This window comes from Cibotium barometz, chromosome 37 (genome assembly GCF_041138505.1).
Source record: "Cibotium barometz isolate CiBa-2024 chromosome 37, ASM4113850v1, whole genome shotgun sequence".
In the NCBI taxonomy this organism is placed as follows: domain Eukaryota; kingdom Viridiplantae; phylum Streptophyta; class Polypodiopsida; order Cyatheales; family Cibotiaceae; genus Cibotium; species Cibotium barometz.
The window spans coordinates 23,034,218-23,053,618 of NC_141082.1; the positions used below are offsets into that span (position 1 = coordinate 23,034,218).

General features: G+C 41.3%; 1 protein-coding gene and 1 long non-coding RNA gene across 3 annotated transcripts in view; one reads left to right on the forward strand and one right to left on the reverse strand.

Moving 5' to 3' along the window:
- Window positions 1–19,401, reverse strand: part of LOC147617082 (uncharacterized) — a 250,911-nt gene that overhangs the window by 54,628 nt on the left and 176,882 nt on the right. The gene's annotated exons all lie outside the window — the stretch shown is intronic.
- Window positions 1,923–3,757, forward strand: LOC147617084 (uncharacterized). Of its 2 annotated transcripts, XR_015262328.1 has the most exons (3): window positions 1,923–2,290; window positions 2,995–3,320; window positions 3,380–3,757. XR_015262328.1 is itself a non-coding variant. In XM_086776340.1 (2 exons), the coding sequence occupies exons 1-2, from the start codon at window positions 2,036–2,038 to the stop codon at window positions 3,229–3,231; spliced, it is 492 nt and encodes a 163-aa protein (XP_086632466.1). In that variant the 5' UTR covers window positions 1,923–2,035; the 3' UTR covers window positions 3,232–3,757. The 2 variants fall into 2 exon arrangements, 1 of the variants encoding a protein (XP_086632466.1); XM_086776340.1 differs by having other exon boundaries at window positions 2,995–3,757.

Genomic DNA, 19,401 nt, shown 5'->3' on the forward strand with positions numbered 1-19,401 from the left:
CAAACACACCCCCCCCCATCATTACGGCTTTCTTTTTAATCTTTCAACCATTTGAATCCAATCATCCTTTGTTGAACAAATGATCATGATGAACTTTTTTTTGGCTCTTGTGCGAGCAATAAAGCAAAGCATTGCCAACCCATTTCTTTGTTAGCAATAAAGCAAAGCATTGCCAACCCATTTCTTTGTTTTATTTCTTTTTCCATCAGCTATTTTGTCCTCCATGGCAATTATACATTGACCAATATGGGAGAGGGATTTTTAAATTTTTTTGTCCTTTTTTGCTTTTGAGCCATTTCAAGGGATCAAGGAAGGGGAAATAGACAAGAAAAAGAAGAAAAAAGAGAGGGATCTCTATATATATATATATATGTACATATATATGTATGTATATGTATGTACATATATACATACATACATACATACATACATACATACATACATATATATATATATATATATATATAGATACATGTATATATACATATATATACATGTACATGCACATATATACATATACATGTGTGTGTGTGTGTGTGTGTGTCTGTATGTATGTATGTATGTATGTGTTTGTAAGTATGTGTGTGTATAACACACACACACACACACACACACACATATGAGGGGCCTTTCTCTCATTTTGGAGTTTTCCAATGTCGCTTTTCTAGTAAGGAAAAAAATGCACAACGTACCATTTCTAATAGTGCTTTCATGCTAGGAAGAATTTGCACGAGTTGCCTTTTCTAATAGTGTGTTTCCCTTTTTGTGATAAATTTACAGGAAGAGAGAATTTAAGCTCATTTTTTGATATGATAGGATCTTTAAAAAAATGCAAGAGAGGATATTGAATACATGCCACAAGGGTTGATTCAAATCACCTACCTCTCTTTTGAGGGCAAGGATGCAACCGTTGGGCTAAAGCAGCCGAGGAGGCAACATAATAGGTTTAAGGATACTAATACAATATGAAGAAGAGAATACCAATTTTGAAGTAGGAATTTTCATTTGGTAATTAGTTTTCTTACTTTTCAAAAGATGGGAACTAGGAAAGATTGCATGAAGTTAATGTCTCTTTTCAAAAAAGCATCAAATTATTTTGAATACTTGATTTTCTTTGCCCTTTAAACCAATTTGGGATTGGGTTAGAACATGGGTCCTCTTTTAAAGCATTGACATGCTACACCTGCTAGAACTAACAAAAAATCCCCAAAAAAACTTCCGTTTGTTATGAAGTTGAATATTTAAATGATCTATATAGGGAGAGTTGTATAGTGCTTTTATGGTAGGAATTAGCACATCTACCCACATGGTACAACATAATGTTATGCCATGCATAGATTCCTATAATGGAGAGAGAGAGAGAGAGAGAGAGAGATGGTTAAACTCATAGAGAGATCTCTCTAATATGGTTTGTAAAGTAATTTTGGTAATATATCTTCTATTATGAAAAGAGAAAAAGTGAGAGAGACAGAGATCTCCCCTCTCTATATTATATATATAGAGAGAGAAAAAATATACAAGTATCATAAAGAAAACCTCCTTTAATGTAATTTTCACTATTGAAATTGAAAAAAACTATTTGTAATTTGGCTTAATCTTAAATTTAAAAATTTAAAATCTTAAAATTTTAGTTATAAAATCGATTAACCTATGCATTTTTTAATAAAAGCCGGTTGATCTTGTTGGTCAAGCACTGGCTACTAGAGGGAAAAAAAAAATTTATTTGTGACAACACGTTAACACAAGTCTTCTTGTAAGGGTGACTATCAACATGGGGTCCCTCCTTTTCTAATTGTATGGCTATGGAGAGGCGAAGTGGAAAGGCACGCTCGCCCGTCCAAGCTACTAGACAAAAGTCCCCTCTTTCGCTCCTTTTAAAACCTTTAAAAGGGAGTAAGCGTCTCCTGAATTGAAGAAAGACAGGCCCTTGGTTTTGGTTGGGGTTACAAATTTAATTTCAAAGTTAGGCTAAGGTTTTGAACTTAGGTTAATTAAGGAGGGGGGTATTTTTGTGTGGGTGGTTTTTCAATCCAATATGCAGGAAGGTCGCAAGCATGCCTTTAATGAGCTTGAGGCAGCCCCTATTGTGTATTCTTCCCCTCTTACTGCCCCCTTGTTCCTGTGCTTCAATTGGAACGAAGTCTTTGAGAAGTATGGCTTCAATGAGAGTTCCAACTTCTATGTAGTGGCTTTTAGATCGGTGAGAAAGAAGGATGCAGATGAAGGGACTTTGAATAGGATCAATAATGTTGCATTGCAAGAAGCTAGCAGAAGCGGTGGATTGATTAGGGTAAGCAGAACCTGATTTAAAAAAAAAAACAAACAAATTTGATCATTATTGCTGCTAATTGAGTTGAATTGATTGATGCCCTACAATATTAATTGAACGCGATTCCGGTTTTTAGCAGAGAAATGTTGTTCTGTAGTTAAGTAATACCTAGAAACCACTAACACATTGACACTACTAGGCTGATAGGTTATCACTGTTGCAGCTGCCTTATTGGTTTTCTTTAACACCTACAATACAATGTTCTTTAAGTAGTCATCACTATTAATAGTATCTTATAGTTGTTAATGAATTATTGCAAGTTTGTACTAGGTAGTAATTTAAGTTCTCATTACCACTGTAGCTCTTATGAGTTTCTGAAAGGTTGTGCACAATGCACATACACTGGTACTATGAGTAATCACTACTATTATAAGTTTGTCATAGCTCCTAACGCTGTTTTTTAATGATTTTCTAAATCTGCAGCAGTGATGATTGAATTGGATCAATATATTGAAGTGAACTGCTGCAAGTATTGATTGATTATTGTGGGATGTGTAATTATATGAAGGATAATGAGTTTTCAATGCAATTTCTCTTCTGTATATATTGATTGGGGCAGTGATTAATTTGATGCTGTTCAGTGAAGTAGTTGCATTAATATTGGATGAGCATGTAAAAGGAGTTAAAAAAAAGTGGTGGCATTTGATTGATGATGATGATGGCAGTATTGGGCGGGCCGGGCCAACGCCCAAAGGCAGTGTTTGGAGGCAAGTGTGTGGGAATCCAAGGCGGCCGCGGACCGGGCGGCCAGGATGCCGGCGTATGCAGACGGCATGAAGGTGGCCGCCAACCTCTACGAGTCCTACACCCTCGAACGCTACTCCGTCACCGCCACTGTCGACCACCTCCCGGCGTTCAAGCTCATCGACACCGCCACCACCACCACCACCACCACTCGCTAATTCCCCCCCCCCCCTACATGAACCTTCTATGTTACTTTAAGTTAATTGAGAAAATGTATCAACTTTTCGTTAAAACCCTTCTACACTATGTTACGCTAAGTTAATTGAGAAAATGTATCAACTTTTCGTTAAAACCCTTCTACACTAGGCATCAAGCATTACTAGATTATCCTTCTATCATGCATTAGTACATTATCCTTGCATTATGTCCTTCAGCTCGTTCAGAACAAGTACAACTCTCTCTACCCGAGCTAGTTGAGAACATGTATAACTCTTTTTACCACGGTCACAGTACATTAAACTAGCATATTCTAAAGTTACTTCATCTACTCTTCCCCATATGGGCATCAGTACATTAAACTTGCATTTCCTTAAGGTAGTTTAGGAAATGTATCAACGTTTCCCCATAGTCATTCATTAATGTACCAACGTTTCCTCATAGTCATTCATTGCATATATTACATCGTGTATCAACTTCCCTCCTACTTTCATTCAAGAGAAAATTGCAAAAAAAATGTGTCAAGTTTTTGCCACAATCATCACTAACATCTACTTGTAAACAAAAGCCAAAATTTCCTCATTATTGTTGCATATCTTATAGCATTCTGAGAAAATGCATGAAACTTTCGCTAAAATTTTCAATACAATCAACTTAACAATGTTGTTGCATAACCTCTTCACTAAACCATTGCAATCTCCTCCCACTTTGATTAAATTGAACAATATACATGCATACAATTCAAATATTGTTACGGCTTAGTCTATTTTTGAATATCACATTTTGCTAACTTAGAGCCTCAAGCCCCCAAACTATCATAATTTTTTAGATTAATGTTATGATAGGTCAAAACATGTGCTAGAGTTGGATCAAACTCAATCTAGTTGGTAAATTACAAATTTAACATTAAACTCAATCTAGTTGGTTTTAAGTAAGCACAATACTGTCATTGATCTCTCTATTCTTTTCAACGAGCATATAAACATCCATTGGAGCAATATGGAGGTAATCCTCCTGCTCGGTGTTGTACGAGACATTGCATATAATCTGACCAAGCACCGCCTTAAGTCTGTCATTATCCTCTCCCTCCAACTTTAGAAGGTTTTCTGCCAAATCATCCCTATCGATATTCTCTTCTAATGTCTCCTTTCCTTTCAGATCCGCCCCCTTTACAAGCCTCTTAAGCCCTTGTGGACCTGCTGTTGTCACCTCTTCAATAACCACCTTGTCAGAAGCCCTGTTCCGCTTCAAAGCAAGAGGAATGGAGAGGATTTCTTCTGCCTTCCTATCCCTGAATGGTAGAGGTCGCATGAACTTATCATACCTATACCTAACTTTGCTTACTAATGTCATGTCCTTGTCCATTAGTGTGACCCTCCTGGCATGGGCAGCACAAATGTTACTATCATTTAATAAGTCTATAAGAAGGAAGTCCCCTGTGAGATCCCACTGCCCCCTCTGCGCACCGGATTCTCGGACGGTAGCAGGCGGAAGTAGCTTCCTCTTGCGCGGGGCAGGGTTTCTCACTCGGGGCCTCGCCCTTGAATGTTCGGGCACGAGACTAAGCTGGTGGTCATTCTGAAAACCAAAACCGAGAAGATTTTCCCTGTCCGAAAAACGAGGACAATTCCACCATTTTTATTTTCTTAACGAATTTCTCTAACGAGGTCAAGATACTGAACTAACCTTCATTTGATTAAATCAGATAGAAGGGAAACTATTACAGACTTAACTTGAAGGAATCAACGCTTTTTTCCTAATTGAATCAGGCATAGCCCCTATTGATCTATTCATCAGAGAAGTCTTTAGGCTTTTAATTAACTACTCGAGTTCTAAGTGTATTCCTATTGATCAATTTTATTATTAAAACTCTACTGATTCCAGCCTATCCGGCCCATGGGTTAGCCACTGCCCAACCACTGGAATTGGTAGCACCAAACAAGTACTCACCCACCCATAATGAATGCCTTTCTTCACTTTTGCTTTAGAATACAGATACACACAAACTCCTCTTTAAACTTTAACTTTTAAAACAATCCATTGACAAACATTTATTGGTTACAGATGTCATAACTCAAAATTTCCATTCAATCCTTGTTTCTCACAAAACAGTATCACTCTGGACTCTCCGTTGAGACTAGCAGGTCTGCAACGAGATCGAGTAATAGATTACAATAATTTTCTCGTCATCATACATATATATATCTTCCACGACATACGCATGGGTGTCCTAAGCACCGCGAGCCCATGCATCGCCTGGTCAGAACCCTCCAGGATCCTCCTTAGGTGTCTTAGCACTTCACTCAGGGACCGCTTCGTCGGCCCTCGCCCATCGTACCACCGGAAGCACACCATTTTTCACCATACCCAGGCTGGTCAAGATCTGGCCAGGTTTTTGCCGTGTGAGCCGTCCTTTGAACACTTCCTGCCAGCTGTTGCAACCGAACTTCCCTTAGAAAAACACATATACCAAATGCTCCCTCTAGCATTCTGGCGTAAGACACTTCTTTAAGAAAATAGGGTTTCTATGCAAGTTTTCATTTTTGATTTTCAATACAATGAGTATATCTTAATTTCGTATCCCAAGACTTCTAGATCACAGGTCTGGATTCCCAAGTAGAATTCCTCAAATTTTGTAATCTTGATCCTTAGATCAAAATCAAAGGTCTCAATTTAATTTCAGATTCGGTGGGTGATTTGATTGAATTTTCCTCAACTCGTCACATCCTCTTTTCTTGAAACTGACGAAGGAGATTAAGTTGTGGTCATAGTCTGATTCAGGGTTTGAGTCTAGAAAGGTTCTCCTTGAACTATCTTTCTCAAAGGGTAATATTTCAATTACTACTTTACTGAATTTCATTCATTGAGTATTTTGCTTAACTGAATTCAAAACTAAACACGTATGAACCTATGAGGAGTAAATTAATCATTTATCTAAAATTTTGACTTCGACAGATCTTCTGAATTTCCTCATTACCATCCTAGAGAATATGAAACAATAGAATTTTCCTTTACACAGAGTATTTACTTATTCATTTACCAATATTCATGGGATTTAAACAATGATTAAAGAGAACTCTCATTTTGATTTTAAAAAAAATTATGTATGCATCTATTTATGCATAAAAATCAATTTTGATAAAACTAACACTTTTATAATAAAAAATTCTTTTATGCATCTATTTATGCATAAAAATCCATTTTGATGAAAGTAAATTTTTTATAATCAAAAAATTCTTTTATGCATCTATTTATGCATAAAAATCAATATTGATGAAAGTAACACTTTTATAATTAAAAAAATTCTTTTATGCATCTATTTATGCATAAAAATCAATATTGATGAAACTAACACTTTTATAATTAAAAAAAATTCTTTTATGCATCTATTTATGCATAAAAATCAATATCGATGAAAGTAACACTTTTATAATTAAAAAAATTCATTTATGCATCTATTTATGCATAAAAATCAATATTGATGAAAGTAACACTTTTATAAAAAAATTCTTTTATGCATCTATTTATGCATAAAAATCAATATTGATGAAAGTAACACTTTTATAATAATAAAAATTCTTTTATGCATCTATCTATGCATAAAAATCAATATTGATGAAAGTAACACTTTTATAATTAAAAATTTCTTTTATGCATAAAAATCAATATTGATGAAAGTAACACTTTTATAATAAAATTCTTTTATGCATTTATTTATGCATAAAAATCAATATTGATGAAAGTAACACTTTTATAATAATAAAAAATCTTTTATGCATAAAAATCAATATTGATGAAAGTAACACTTTTATAAAAAAAATTCTTTTATGCATCTATTTATGCATAAAAATCAATATTAATGAAAGTAACACTTTTATAATTAAAAAAATTATTTTATGCATCTATTTATGCATAGATGAAAGAAACACTTTTATATAAAAAAAATTCTTTTATGCATCTATTTATGCATAAAAATCAACATTGTTGAAAGTAACACTTTTATAATAAAAAAAATCCTTTTATGCATAAAAGTCAATTTTGATGAAAGTAACACTTTTATAATTAAAAAAAATATCCAATATGCATCTTTCTATGCATAGAATTTAATTTTAATGGAAGTAGCACTTTTATAATAAAAATATTTCTACTATGTATTTTTCTATGCCTAGAATGAAAATAACACTTTTAGAATACACAAACGGTGGGGATTACTCTTTTTTAATAATAAAAGATAAAACTTATTTCACAAAATTTAAGAAAATTTTACCATAACCTCCTTTGTATGGTTGACCATTTTTTAATTTTTCCTATCCTTAAGTCACTTGAAAATTATCCCCAAATGGTTTAAAGCATTCTAAACTAATCAAATTCCACTTTTAAAAGAGAAATAATATGAAAAGTTTAATTCCCCAACAGCTAGGATAAAGAAAGGCTGAATTTAAGAATGAGAGAGGGGGAAAGCCTTTCCAACAAGGCATAAAATCATTTTACATTTCAAAGAAAACAAAAATTAGAAAACCTTTAAAAAAAGAATAAAGAAAAAGTAGGATTTTTAGCTTACATGAATTTCTGAGAGCTTTCCTTTGGCTTGATGGTTTGAGGGATCTACTCTTGTTTGCAACAAGAGTGGCCACCAATTCTTTAGAAGAGGAAATGGTTAAAAACTAATGAATTATTAAGAAATTCACAGTTTTTGGCTATGGGGAGGAGTAGAGTTCCAAATCAGTTTGGTCAATTTTTGACCATTTTTTGGTCAGTTTAGCTTACTTTTTGGAACTAGACTTGAATTAAGAGAGAGGAGAGATGAAATATCTCAATAATTGAGAATTTAAAACTCCACCACACATGTCAAATAGGCGCCTCCTTCATGAGGGGGAATCCCCACTCTGAGAGGTGTCAAAATTTCTTTTTTTTAGTATTTCCTTTGGTCCTTAGTCCACTCTTCATCTTATGTGAGTATTTACTCATTTTTGGGGGCATTTTCTTTATTTCTTCTATTTATCTCCTCCCTACATTTGGATGAATCAGATTGGCCCCTCAGAACCTAAAATCTGGATCCTTAGGATAAGGCCTTTTGAACAGATTATAATTGATTTTTAATGCACCTTCTGAAAATCTTTTTGAACTTCTGTTTCGGGGGAATTTATTTTAATAAGAAGAGATAATTTTTCATCCAAAAATATCTAAAATCTGAATAACCTCTCTCTAGAATATTTTCTCTCTCTAGGTAAAAACAGGTAGAAACAAGATCTTTTGTATTTCTCAAGAGGGATTTGATTATAGGGGAAGATACTGGACATCTTGAGGGGATGGGGAGGAATCTTACATCCTCGCATGACTCTTGAAGACATGTGACGGCGCTACTCTGCCATTTAAAGTAACCTTTCCACTTTATTCTATCGGTTATGGATCTGACAATCCTCAAGAAAGGAGCTTTGGGGATAAGGAGATTGACAGCCGCCTGCACCTTTCTTATCTCTGTAAACATTTTTCTTTGCCTCTCCAAAGTGACCCTAGCCTTTGAAATGTTCCTGCTGGTGCTGGGTTTGACATTAGGAAGCATAGGTTCACTTAAGACGTCTTGAACGGTCTGTTTTCTCTGGAATATCTGGAACCGAAACTAGATTCCGCGCTGGATCAAGCACTAGATCTGGCTTTGGCACTAAAACTCTCCTGATGATCTGCTTTGTGCGCACCATTACAACACTAGAAAAGAGAAGGCTGAGTAATTAGCCAAGTCACATGACCACCATCCATCACGCAATAAGGGGAATCCAAATCTGGACCAACGTTCTTTTCGCACGGTGAACGAAACAAGAACTTATAAATAAAATTTTCAGACCCATCCATGGAGCGATATTCCAATTCGAAAATATGGAGAATAGATATATCGCATGGTGAACGAAACAAGAACTTATAAATAAAATTTTTAGACCTGTCCACCACGGAGTGATATTCCAATTCAAAAATATGGAGAATAAATATATCGCACGGTGAACGAAACAAGAGCTTATCAATAAAATTTTCAAACCCATCCACGGAGCGATATTTCAATTCGAAAACATGGAGAATAGATATATTGCACCATGAACAAAAATCTGTTATCAATAAAATTCACCCAACCGTCCCACGGAGCGATATGTCAATTCGATTTCACATGGAGAATAGCCATATCGCACTGTGAACGAAATCAACGAAAGAAAAGGGGAAGAGAGAGAAAAACTTACAAGTAGTTGAAACAAGGGCTCGGATGGATCGATTGAGCAAGCTACATGAGCAAAGTGTGAAGAAACACAATTGGAAAAAATCACGAAAAAACCGTGGGAAAGAAAATATTCCTCCTTTTTATAAAGCAAAACGTAATCAGGCATTGATTGCATCAGCCCTACATGTGGCAATTTGTGAATCGACGATGATGTAAGCCCTTTAACATGTGGAGTTCGATCCTCAATCATGTGACTCAGCCCTATTATTTGACCTATATAAAGGGGTGTGAGTTTTTTTCTACTTTTCTTTGCACTCAAAATTTTCTCGCTTTCCATACCGTCCACGGTGCATCACGGTGCGAGTCATTCAAGGCCATACCATCCACGGTGCGATAGGTGCATTTCGGCATCGTTGCTTTCCCCTTATTGCACGGTGAACAGATTCCACCCGGACATTTCATTCAAGGTTGGTCACTAAATCGAGGTTACATCGATTATTACTACAATGTCTTTCTGAGTAAGCTAGTCATATTTTTTGATCAATGGGTAATCAATGGAATTATCAATGGAACTGGTGTTTTGAGCCTTTTTGGCGGCGGGGAGGGTGGAAAATATGGGAGAAGTGGTAGAATATCTTATTATTCATTTGGATTATTTACTCGAATTATCCCATTACTATTACTAAAACAGTTGTCGCTTCTCAAGTTACTTAAGAAAGGCTCCAATTCGTGTTCATTTCTGCTGACTTCTCCTCATCTTCCCCGGATCAGAGAAGCGATGGAGGTTAAGGGTTCTCACTTGTACAATGCTGTAGATAATGTGGATGACTTATTACTGCTGGAGCAGATTAAGGAGGAGCCTAGCACCATAGAGCATCTCTTTGATCTGTCGAGGAGGGCTCTGTTGAGATATCGAGCTCATCTAGTGAGGCGGTGGACACTGATGACCCGTGCCTGGGGGATAGGCCCCACACTTACACCACTGGCATGGTTGGTGAGATCATGGTGGGTGATATGCGGCCACTGGGATGATAGGCTATGTGACAGCCATTCTAGAGTCTGGCATAGTTATAGCGCCAGCTCATTTAGTTGGGTTCACACTATAGAGAACCCTAGTATGTATATGGTTGAGTACCTTTTCATATTGTGTGTACTCTTATCTTTGTATATGGTGTGTTGAGTGTTGTGTGAAGAAGAAGAAGATTTTCAGCCTCTCACCTTGTGTGTTCTCTTTTAGGGTTTTATGAGTGTGTGTGTGCTTGCAAGAGCTCAAGCTCTCTTCTCCCCTACATCTTTTCATGGTATCAGAGCCTGGTTCATGCTAAGGGGGGCTGAGCTGCAAGCAAGAGAAGCACAGGAAGCGGTACAAGGGTAAGAGCTTCATCTACTCTTCCCTATTTGTATTGGCGGTGGCGACTACACCCTTGTCGGGAGCTCTACGAGAGGCACCAGCAAACGATCTCTGATTGAGGAGCTTTCTTTGCAGGAGTAAAGATGTAGGGCAACTATACTGTCCTTTGGGATTACATTTTTTGGGCCAAAAACGCGTTTTGGGCTCGTAAGGACCTCCGTTTTTCAGAAAGCAAGCGATTTCGAGCACTGCGGGTAAGTTATCGATTCTCTACAGAACTCTATTTTAAGAACTGCAGGAAGATAAATTGATTGTGCAGACATTGTGTGTGCTGCAAGGAGGTCAACAGTTGCCATTGGGTGTATATATGCACATTGAGGTCACTGGTTGTGACATTTGAGTGTAGTATAGTACCGCTGCAGAAAATATAGCATTTCGTGCTGCAGGACAAGCCAGAGTGTTGTTTCTGGTAAATTTGTGTGTCTGGCAAGATGTCAAATGATGGCATAAACCAGATTGTTGCTGAGAAGCTTGATAAGAACAACTTCCATGCTTGGAGGCTTAGGTTGACAAATTTCTTGATGGGAAAGGGTTACTGAGACTACATAGAAGGTGAGCATGAAGAGGCACCGGAGATACCGAAGATCAATCCGACTGCTGCAGATGTGAAAGACTTCAAGGATTGGAACCAAGGAGCCAGAAAAGTTATGTATTGGCTCTCTATCACTATACAAGACACCATAATTGGGCACATACAGGATGCCAAGTCCCCCAAAGAGGCGTGGGACACCTTGGTAAAACTCTATGAAACAAATACCAAGGTACGAAAGATACAGTTGAAGAATGAACATACTGTGGAGAAAAAGAGTATGTCTGTGAATGACTATGCATTGAAGATCAAGGGTATTGTGGAATCCCTTGCATCTATTGGCATTTCAGTAGATGATGATAAGGTGGAAGTCTGTCTACGTGGTCTCAGGCCACAATACAAGGCGTTCAAGACGTCTATTCAAACTCGAGAAAACATTCCCAATTTCACAGATTTGGTGTCTATTGTCAGGCGTTTTTCTGAAAGATCTTTTGGACTCGTGTATATATGGATGCATGGCGTGTGTGGAGAGTTTGCTATGAAATGCATTGCCAGGTGTACAGGATGGATGCCTTTTGTTTTAGGCCTAAGTGTTTGCCTGTCCGGAGTAAGGTCCGTGGAGATGGTATCAGCCAGCTGTTCGGCTCTGAGTATGTGTACACGCCCAAGTATGAGTGGGCATTGGAAGGCTGTGTTTGAATGTGTATGGAAGCATGGGCATTTAAGGTTGAAGGGACAGTGTTGCCTTGGGCATTTGGTGTGAAAGGAAATATAAGTGTGGCCATCTTTAGGCCTTGGAAAATAAGAAAATAATGATTTACGTGGCCATAAAATTGAAAGCCACTTGGCTCCTCGTTTTTGTTGCCAACGTATTTGCCAGCTCGAAGTCCAGAAGATACGTGACGTGAAGTCGGCGGGTGATGCGATAGATAAAGAGGCCGTCGCTTTGTTTAGCTGGGGGTTCACGGTCGTGTAGGTAAGGGGGCTCTCTAGCGCAGCTGCAAGACAAGCAAAGGGAAGCGCAGAGTGTGGCTACTGGAGGGCCGATGTGAGAGCCAGAGACAGGTAGCAGGCGTGGCTGGTGGGGCGACTGGAGACTGGAAGCCAGGCTTGACTGGAATGGGTAGCTGTTGCAGGCTGCAGAGAAGGTGGGGCCTCCCGTGTGAAGAGCAGGTGGGGCGCTCAGCGGAGGTGATGGCCGTCTGCTGAGGGGAGAGCAGAAGCGTGGTGAGATACAAAGAGGGAGGCCGTCTTTGGGCTGGTGACTGAAGACAGGCGCCAAGAGAAGACTGGCGCAGCTACTGGTGTTAAAGCGTGGGCTGGCGTGTGGAGGTGCTGGCGTTAAAGGCCGCCATGGAAGCCTTGCGAAACGACTGGGCGCAGCTGCGAGGCATCAAAGGGACGCTTGTGAAGTGAAGGTAGAAGGCGTCAAAGGTAGCTGCAGAGAAGGCCAAGTGGTCATGTGGAGCGCAGCTGCTGGTGTAACGACGGGGAGCCTCCCTGGTGAAGAAGCCGACAGTGGGCTGGCGTGTAGAGGCCGCCTATGGGCAAGGTGGGCGCAGCCGCAGCAAGGTTAGCGTGGACATGCAGGTCGGGCTGACAGAGACAGGTCAAGAGGAGGCCGCCTTGTGACGGCTGGTGAGCGTGGAGACGCAAGGAGAGTGTGGGAGCTAGCGTCAAAGATGACAGAGCAGCTGGGGCGCTCAAAGGAGGTGATGGTCGTCTGCAGAGGCTGTGTGAAAGCAGAGGCTGTGTGAAAGCAGAGGCGACTGTGCCGAAGGGTGGCAACTAGTGAGGAAGCCGCCTTGGTTTTGGGCATGAAGGGCGAGTGGCTGGCATCAAGTGAGACAGGCTGGCAAAGGGTTGACAGGTGATGGTTGTCTGCAAGTGTGGAAGCAAGACAAGAGCTTACCTGCACATTGCATCAAATTGGTAGAGGGAGGGGCATCCTCAGAACCATCACAACGAGAGGCAGAGGTAGACTCCTCACAATGAGGAAGGGAAGCATGAATATAAACTGCAGTGGTAACAAAGTCCTCAAGAGCATCAGTGAGAGCAGAAGATTGTTCCATAAGTAGAATTAGATCCCAAGAATCAGCAACAAACAAGTGATCCATGTGAAAGGATCACACCTCACAGGCAAAACACCCTCCTTTCTCTGCAAACACTACAAAGAACACAGGCTTAGACAAAATAAACTCTGCTCAGGATCTCTGAAAAGATCACTACTCTCCTCCAAAAATTTGCAAACGCTTATCCGCAGATACAAACAGCTCCCGATGGTTTGTGATGCGGATGTGGAGAGCATGGAGGAAGATTCCATTATTATGGATTTTCTTGGACAGCTTGATGGTGGTATGGTACCTGCGATGGATGATGTGGATGTTTTTCCATTATGTGCTGGGGAGTCTTTGGACGATGATACCAGGGGGGTTGGCAGCACTCAAGAAGGTATGCATGTAGATTTGGCTGATGAAGAGCGTTGTGTTGAGGGTATTGTGATTGAGGATGATATATGGGAAGTTGCTAGCCTTGATGAGCAGGAGCCAGAGGTGGACATGGATGCAGACATGGTTGAGAGTGTAACAAAGGCTTCTATGCGTGTTGCTGAGATGTTGAAGGCAAAGTCCCTGGATGACAAAGATTCTGAACCACTTGAGCTGTATAATTGTGAAGAGATGCTTGTAGTGCAAGAGCTGGAAATGCTTGTGGATACTGCTGTTGGAAAGGATGTGGATTTTTGTGTGCAGAAAGGTCAAAATGCTGAAACCTGGCCTTTACTGGTGTTGATAAATGGGATGCTAGATGCTACAATGCCACAGGTTTTGAAGACGAGGAGGTTTGTTGTGAGTGAAGTGGACGGAAATGATTTTGTGATGCACGTGGTTGATGTCTGGTATGCAGTGATGCAGCCATTGTGTTTCAAGGATGTTGGGGAATGGGATGGTGAGTTGATGTTTCCTTTTGATCCTGGTGGATAGCTATTGGTGGACTTGTGTTTTGCTGCTGAGCATGAATGCTCTAGCAGATGGGGGGTTGGCAAAGTATGTCAGGCGTTTTTCTGAAAGATCTTTTGGGCTCGTGTATATATGGATGCATGGCGTGTGTGGAGAGTTTGCTATGAAATGCGTTGCCAGGTGTACAGGATGGATGACTTTTATTTTAGGCCTGAGTGTTTGCCTGTCCGGAGTAAGGTCCGTGGAGATGGTATCAGCCAGCTGTTCGCCTCTGAGTATGTGTACACGCCCAAGTATGAGTGGGCATTGGAAGGCTGTGTTTGAATGTGTATGGAAGCATGGGCATTTAAGGTTGAAGGGACAGTGTTGCCTTGGGCATTTGGTGTGAAAGGAAATATAAGTGTGGCCATCTTTAGGCCTTGGAAAATAAGAAAATAATGATTTACGTGGCCATAAAATTGAAAGCCACTTGGTTGCTCGTTTTTGTTGCCAACGTATTTGCCAGCTCGAAGTCCAGAAGATACGTGACGTGAAGTCGGCGGGTGATGCGATAGATAAAGAGGCCGTCGCTTTGTTTAGCTGGGGGTTCACGGTCGTGTAGGTAAGGGGGCTCTCTAGCGCAGCTGCAAGACAAGCAAAGGGAAGCGCAGAGTGTGGCTGCTGGAGGGCCGACGTGAGAGCCAGAGACAGGTAGCAGGCGTGGCTGGTGGGCGACTGGAGACTGGAAGCCAGGCTTGACTGGAATGGGTAGCTGCTGCTGCAGGCTGCAGAGAAGGTGGGGCCTCCCGTGTGAAGAGCAGGTGGGGCGCTCAGCGGAGGTGATGGCCGTCTGCTGAGAGCAGAAGCGTGGTGAGATACAAAGAGGGAGGCCGTCTTTGGGCTGGTGACTGAAGACAAGCGCCAAGAGAAGACTGGCGCAGCTACTGGTGTTAAAGCGTGGGCTGGCGTGTGGAGGTGCTGGCGTTAAAGGCCGCCATGGAAGCCTTGTGAGTGACGACTGGGTGCAGCTGCGACTGGCGTCAAAGGGACGCTTGTGAAGTGAAGGTAGAAGGCGTCAAAGGTAGCTGCAGAGAAGGCCAGGTGGTCGTGTGGAGCACAGCTTCTGCTGGTGTAATGACGGGGAGCCTCCCAGGTGAAGAAGCCGACAGTGGGCTAGCGTGTAGAGGCCGCCTATGGGCAAGGTGGGCGCAGCCGCAGCAAGGTTAGCGTGGACATGCAGGTCGGCGGGCTGACAGAGACAGGTCAAGAGGAGGCCGCCTTGTGACGGCTGGTGAGCGTGGAGACGCAAGGAGCGTGTGGGAGCTAGCGTCAAAGATGACAGAGCAGCTAGGGCGCTCAAAGGAGGTGATGGCCGTCTGCAGAGGCTGTGTGAAAGCAGAGGCTGTGTGAAAGCAGAGGCGACTGTGCCGAAGGGTGGCAACTAGTGAGGAAGCCGCCTTAGTTTTGGGCATGAAGGGCGAGTGGCTGGCGTCAAGTGACAGGCTGGCAAAGGGTTGACAGGTGATGGCTGTCTGCAAGTGTGGAAGCAAGACAAGAGCTGCGTGGCTGATGGCTGACAGGTTGTGAGAAGCCGCTTGGGGCTTTCGACAAGTGTGAAGGTGGGATGCCCAGGAGGGCTCGCGACTAGTGGAGGATCGCCGTGAAGTAAAGAGCAGCGAAGGCTAGAGCGTGGACGAACTAAGGTGGTGTGGCCTTGGTTCGGTCAGTCAGAGTGGACGCTAAAGACATGTGGACAGTGTGTGGCTATGGATATGGTAGAAGGCTGGTGGCTGGTGTGGGCGGCCTAGAAGACAGAGCGGGTGCCGAGTGAAGCAGAGAGAGATGAGGTGTTGCTGCTGAGCTGGTGGGGCCGGTAGCATTGCAGAGGAAGTGTTCGAGGGTGAAGGTGGCAGAGGATCAGCACAGAGAGAGAGAGAGAGGTGTTTGGATAGCTGCTGGCGACACATACAGAAGATGGGCTGCAGAGAGTTGAGGGTTAGCTGGTGGGGCGCCTTCTGAAGTGTGAGAGTGGCCGGGTTCTTTCTGGTGTGATTGGCACAGCAGGCAGGTGAGAGGTTTGTGATTAGGGATGTGGTGTATCCTCGGCAGTGAGACAGGTCTGAGTGTTTTGTTTATGGTTGTGTGAGTAAAGCTTCTGTGTCGGGAGAAGCTTGTATGAAGTGTTTTAACTGGAAATATATTGCTGGGTGTTTATCTTGGTCTATGGTGCCCCTGTTTTGTGCTATCTTTTTGGCGTGGGTTGGGTGGTGAAGTGTGAGAATGTGTTCCAGCCGGTGCTGGTGGTGCCTCCGTTCATGTTGTTGTTTCCAAGTTTGGGAGGTGAAGGGCTATAGAGGCAGTGTTCTTTTCTTCTTTTTTTCACCTCACATCTATGTTGATCATAGAAGAGAAAAGCTTGGGTGAAGACCAATAGTCTTCACAAAACAAAAACAATTCAGAGCAACAGGCCTTCTACACAAGTTCAGGAAGAGGACGAGGTAGAGGAGGCTGTGGACGAGGCCAAGGAGGTGGCCGAACAAGTAATCAAAAATTATGGCTAGCAGTAGCAACAATAACAGTCCCAGAATTCACAACAACAACAATACGCAGGTGGAAGAGGCCAATTCAGAGGCAGGGGGAGTCAAAGAGGTTGTGGAAATTGGCAAAGGCAGTATAATGATACACGTGGATGCTTTTATTGTGGTAAGCACCTGGACATGTGCAGACAGATTGTTATAAGAAGTAGGTTGACATGCAAAATGGAAAATTGCAGCAAAACAACTATGCATCCTCGAGCAAAAACAATGAGGATAATGAAAGGTTGTTTGTTATGCAGCATGTTGTTAATGCCATGTCTGAAAATGTTGAAGCAGCACATAAAGATGATGTATGGTACGTTGATTCAGGTGCTTCGAACCACATGACAAGTCATGGGGGAGTGGTTCAAGGAGATAAAAAACCTTGAAAGACCAGGTTTTGTGGAAACAGGGGATGACACTGCTCATCCAATTGCCCATGTTGGAGATGTGCCATTGTCTATGCAGGATGACAAAGTGAAGTACCTTGCAGATGTACTTCATGTTCCAAACATAACAAAGAATCTAGTTTCAGTTGGCCAAATGATTGAGCAGGGTTTGCAGGTTCGGTTTAACCCTGATGGTTGTTATGTTGAAGACTTTAAAGACAAGTGCAGGTTGGTTGCAAAAGGCAACAGAGTGGGCAGAATGTTTACATTGAATGTAAACTTGCCTGAAGTGAGTGCTGCAATGTTTGCAAATGGTTCAGGAATTGTTGCAGACACAGACATTTGGCATAAAAGAATTGGACATGTGAATGTGCAAAGAATGAAGTCTATGCAGACTAAAGGAATTGTGACAGGACTACCAAAGTTTAAAGTTGAAGGTATGCAGAAAATATGTGAAGCATGCAAATTTGGAAAGCAAACAAAGCATGTATTTCCACGTGACAGAAATGTGAGCAGAAATGCACTAGATGTTGTGCATTCAGATGTATGGGGTCCTACGAAGACCATGTCTATGGGAGGCTACAGGTATTATGTGACATTTATTGATGACCACACAAGGAAAGTGTGGGTATACTTCATGAAGAAGAAGGGTGAGGTGTTCACTCATTTTCAGAATTTCAGAGTTATGGTTGAAAAGCAAATAGGGAAATATGTAAAGTGCCTAAGGTCAGATGGAGGGGGAGAGTACTTCTCCAATGAGTTCTCTGAATTTTTGAAGAAGAATGGTATTCAAAGACAGTTTACATCTAGATACACTCCGCAGCAAAATGGAGTTGCTGAGCAAAAAAACAGGCACATTGCTGAGATTGCACGAGCATTGATGGGAGAGAAGAATATGCCGCATAGCTATTGGACTGACGCTGTTTCTAAAGCAGTTTACATCATGAACAGGACTCCACCTGCAGCCATACATGATGTAACTCCAGAGGAGAGGTTTACTGGCAGAAAACCTGATTTGTCTCATCTGAAAGTCTTTGGATGCATTGCATATGTGCATGTGCCAGATGACCTAAGAACTAAGCTGGATCCAAAAGCTAAAAAATGTGTGCTTATTGGGTATTCCCTTGATGAGCAAAAGGGATACAGGTGTAATAACCCTGCTACACGTGAGTTGAGGGTAAGCAGGGATGTTGTTTTTGATGAGATGAGTAGCTGGTATGCTGCTGAAAAAGAAGCGCATTACTAGATCTCGTTGTTGCTGACCAGCTGGTCTCAACGGAGAGTCTAGAGTGATACTGTTTTTGGAGAAACAAGGGACTGGATGAAAATTTTGAGTTATGATATCTGTAACCAATAACTGTTTTTCAATGGATTATTTTATATGTTAAAGTTTTAAAGAGGAGTGTGTGCGAATTTTCCCGGTTTCGGTTTCGAAATGACCACCAGTTTAGTCTCCTGCCCGGACATTCGAGGTCGAGGCCTTGAGTGGGAAACCCTGCCCCATGCAAGAGGAAGCTACTTTTGCTGCTAGCAACCACGAATCCGATGCGCGGAGGGGGTAGAGGGGTCTCACAGCTGTTGCAACATTTTCCACTTAGGTCCCCACAACCTCATTCCATAAGATAGTCAAAATGCTTCCCCAACATTCTTGACATAAAACAATCTTTAAAAAAATAGGTTTCACATACAAATATAGTTTCCAAGCAAAATTCCTATCTTTCCACATCATTCCTCATCATTTCACATCATTCCTTATCATTCCACATCATTTCTCATCATTCCATGTCATTTCTCATTATTTCACATTTTTCCACATCAATTCACATCACATCATTCCACATCAATTCACATCATCCCACAACATTCCACATTCATTAACATCATCCCACATCGTTCCACATTCATTCACATCATCCCACATCATTTCCACATTCATTCATATCATCCCACATCATTCCACATCATCCCACATCATCCCACATCATTCCCACATTCATTCACATCATCCCACATCATTTCCACATTCATTCACATCATCACCACATCAATCCAATTTCCACAAACAAGATGGTCTCTTTTTTCTTCTTTGAGCGAATCAGGTTTGATTATCAACTTTCCTTGATCTA

Bases quoted from the DNA above. Each gene is read 5' to 3' on its own strand.
- LOC147617084 (XM_086776340.1), top strand. From the start codon at position 2,036: ATGCAGGAAGGTCGCAAGCATGCCTTTAATGAGCTTGAGGCAGCCCCT. The intron at 2,291-2,994 runs GTAAGCAGAACC...TGATGATGGCAG, and splicing joins GAAGCGGTGGATTGATTAGG to TATTGGGCGGGCCGGGCCAA.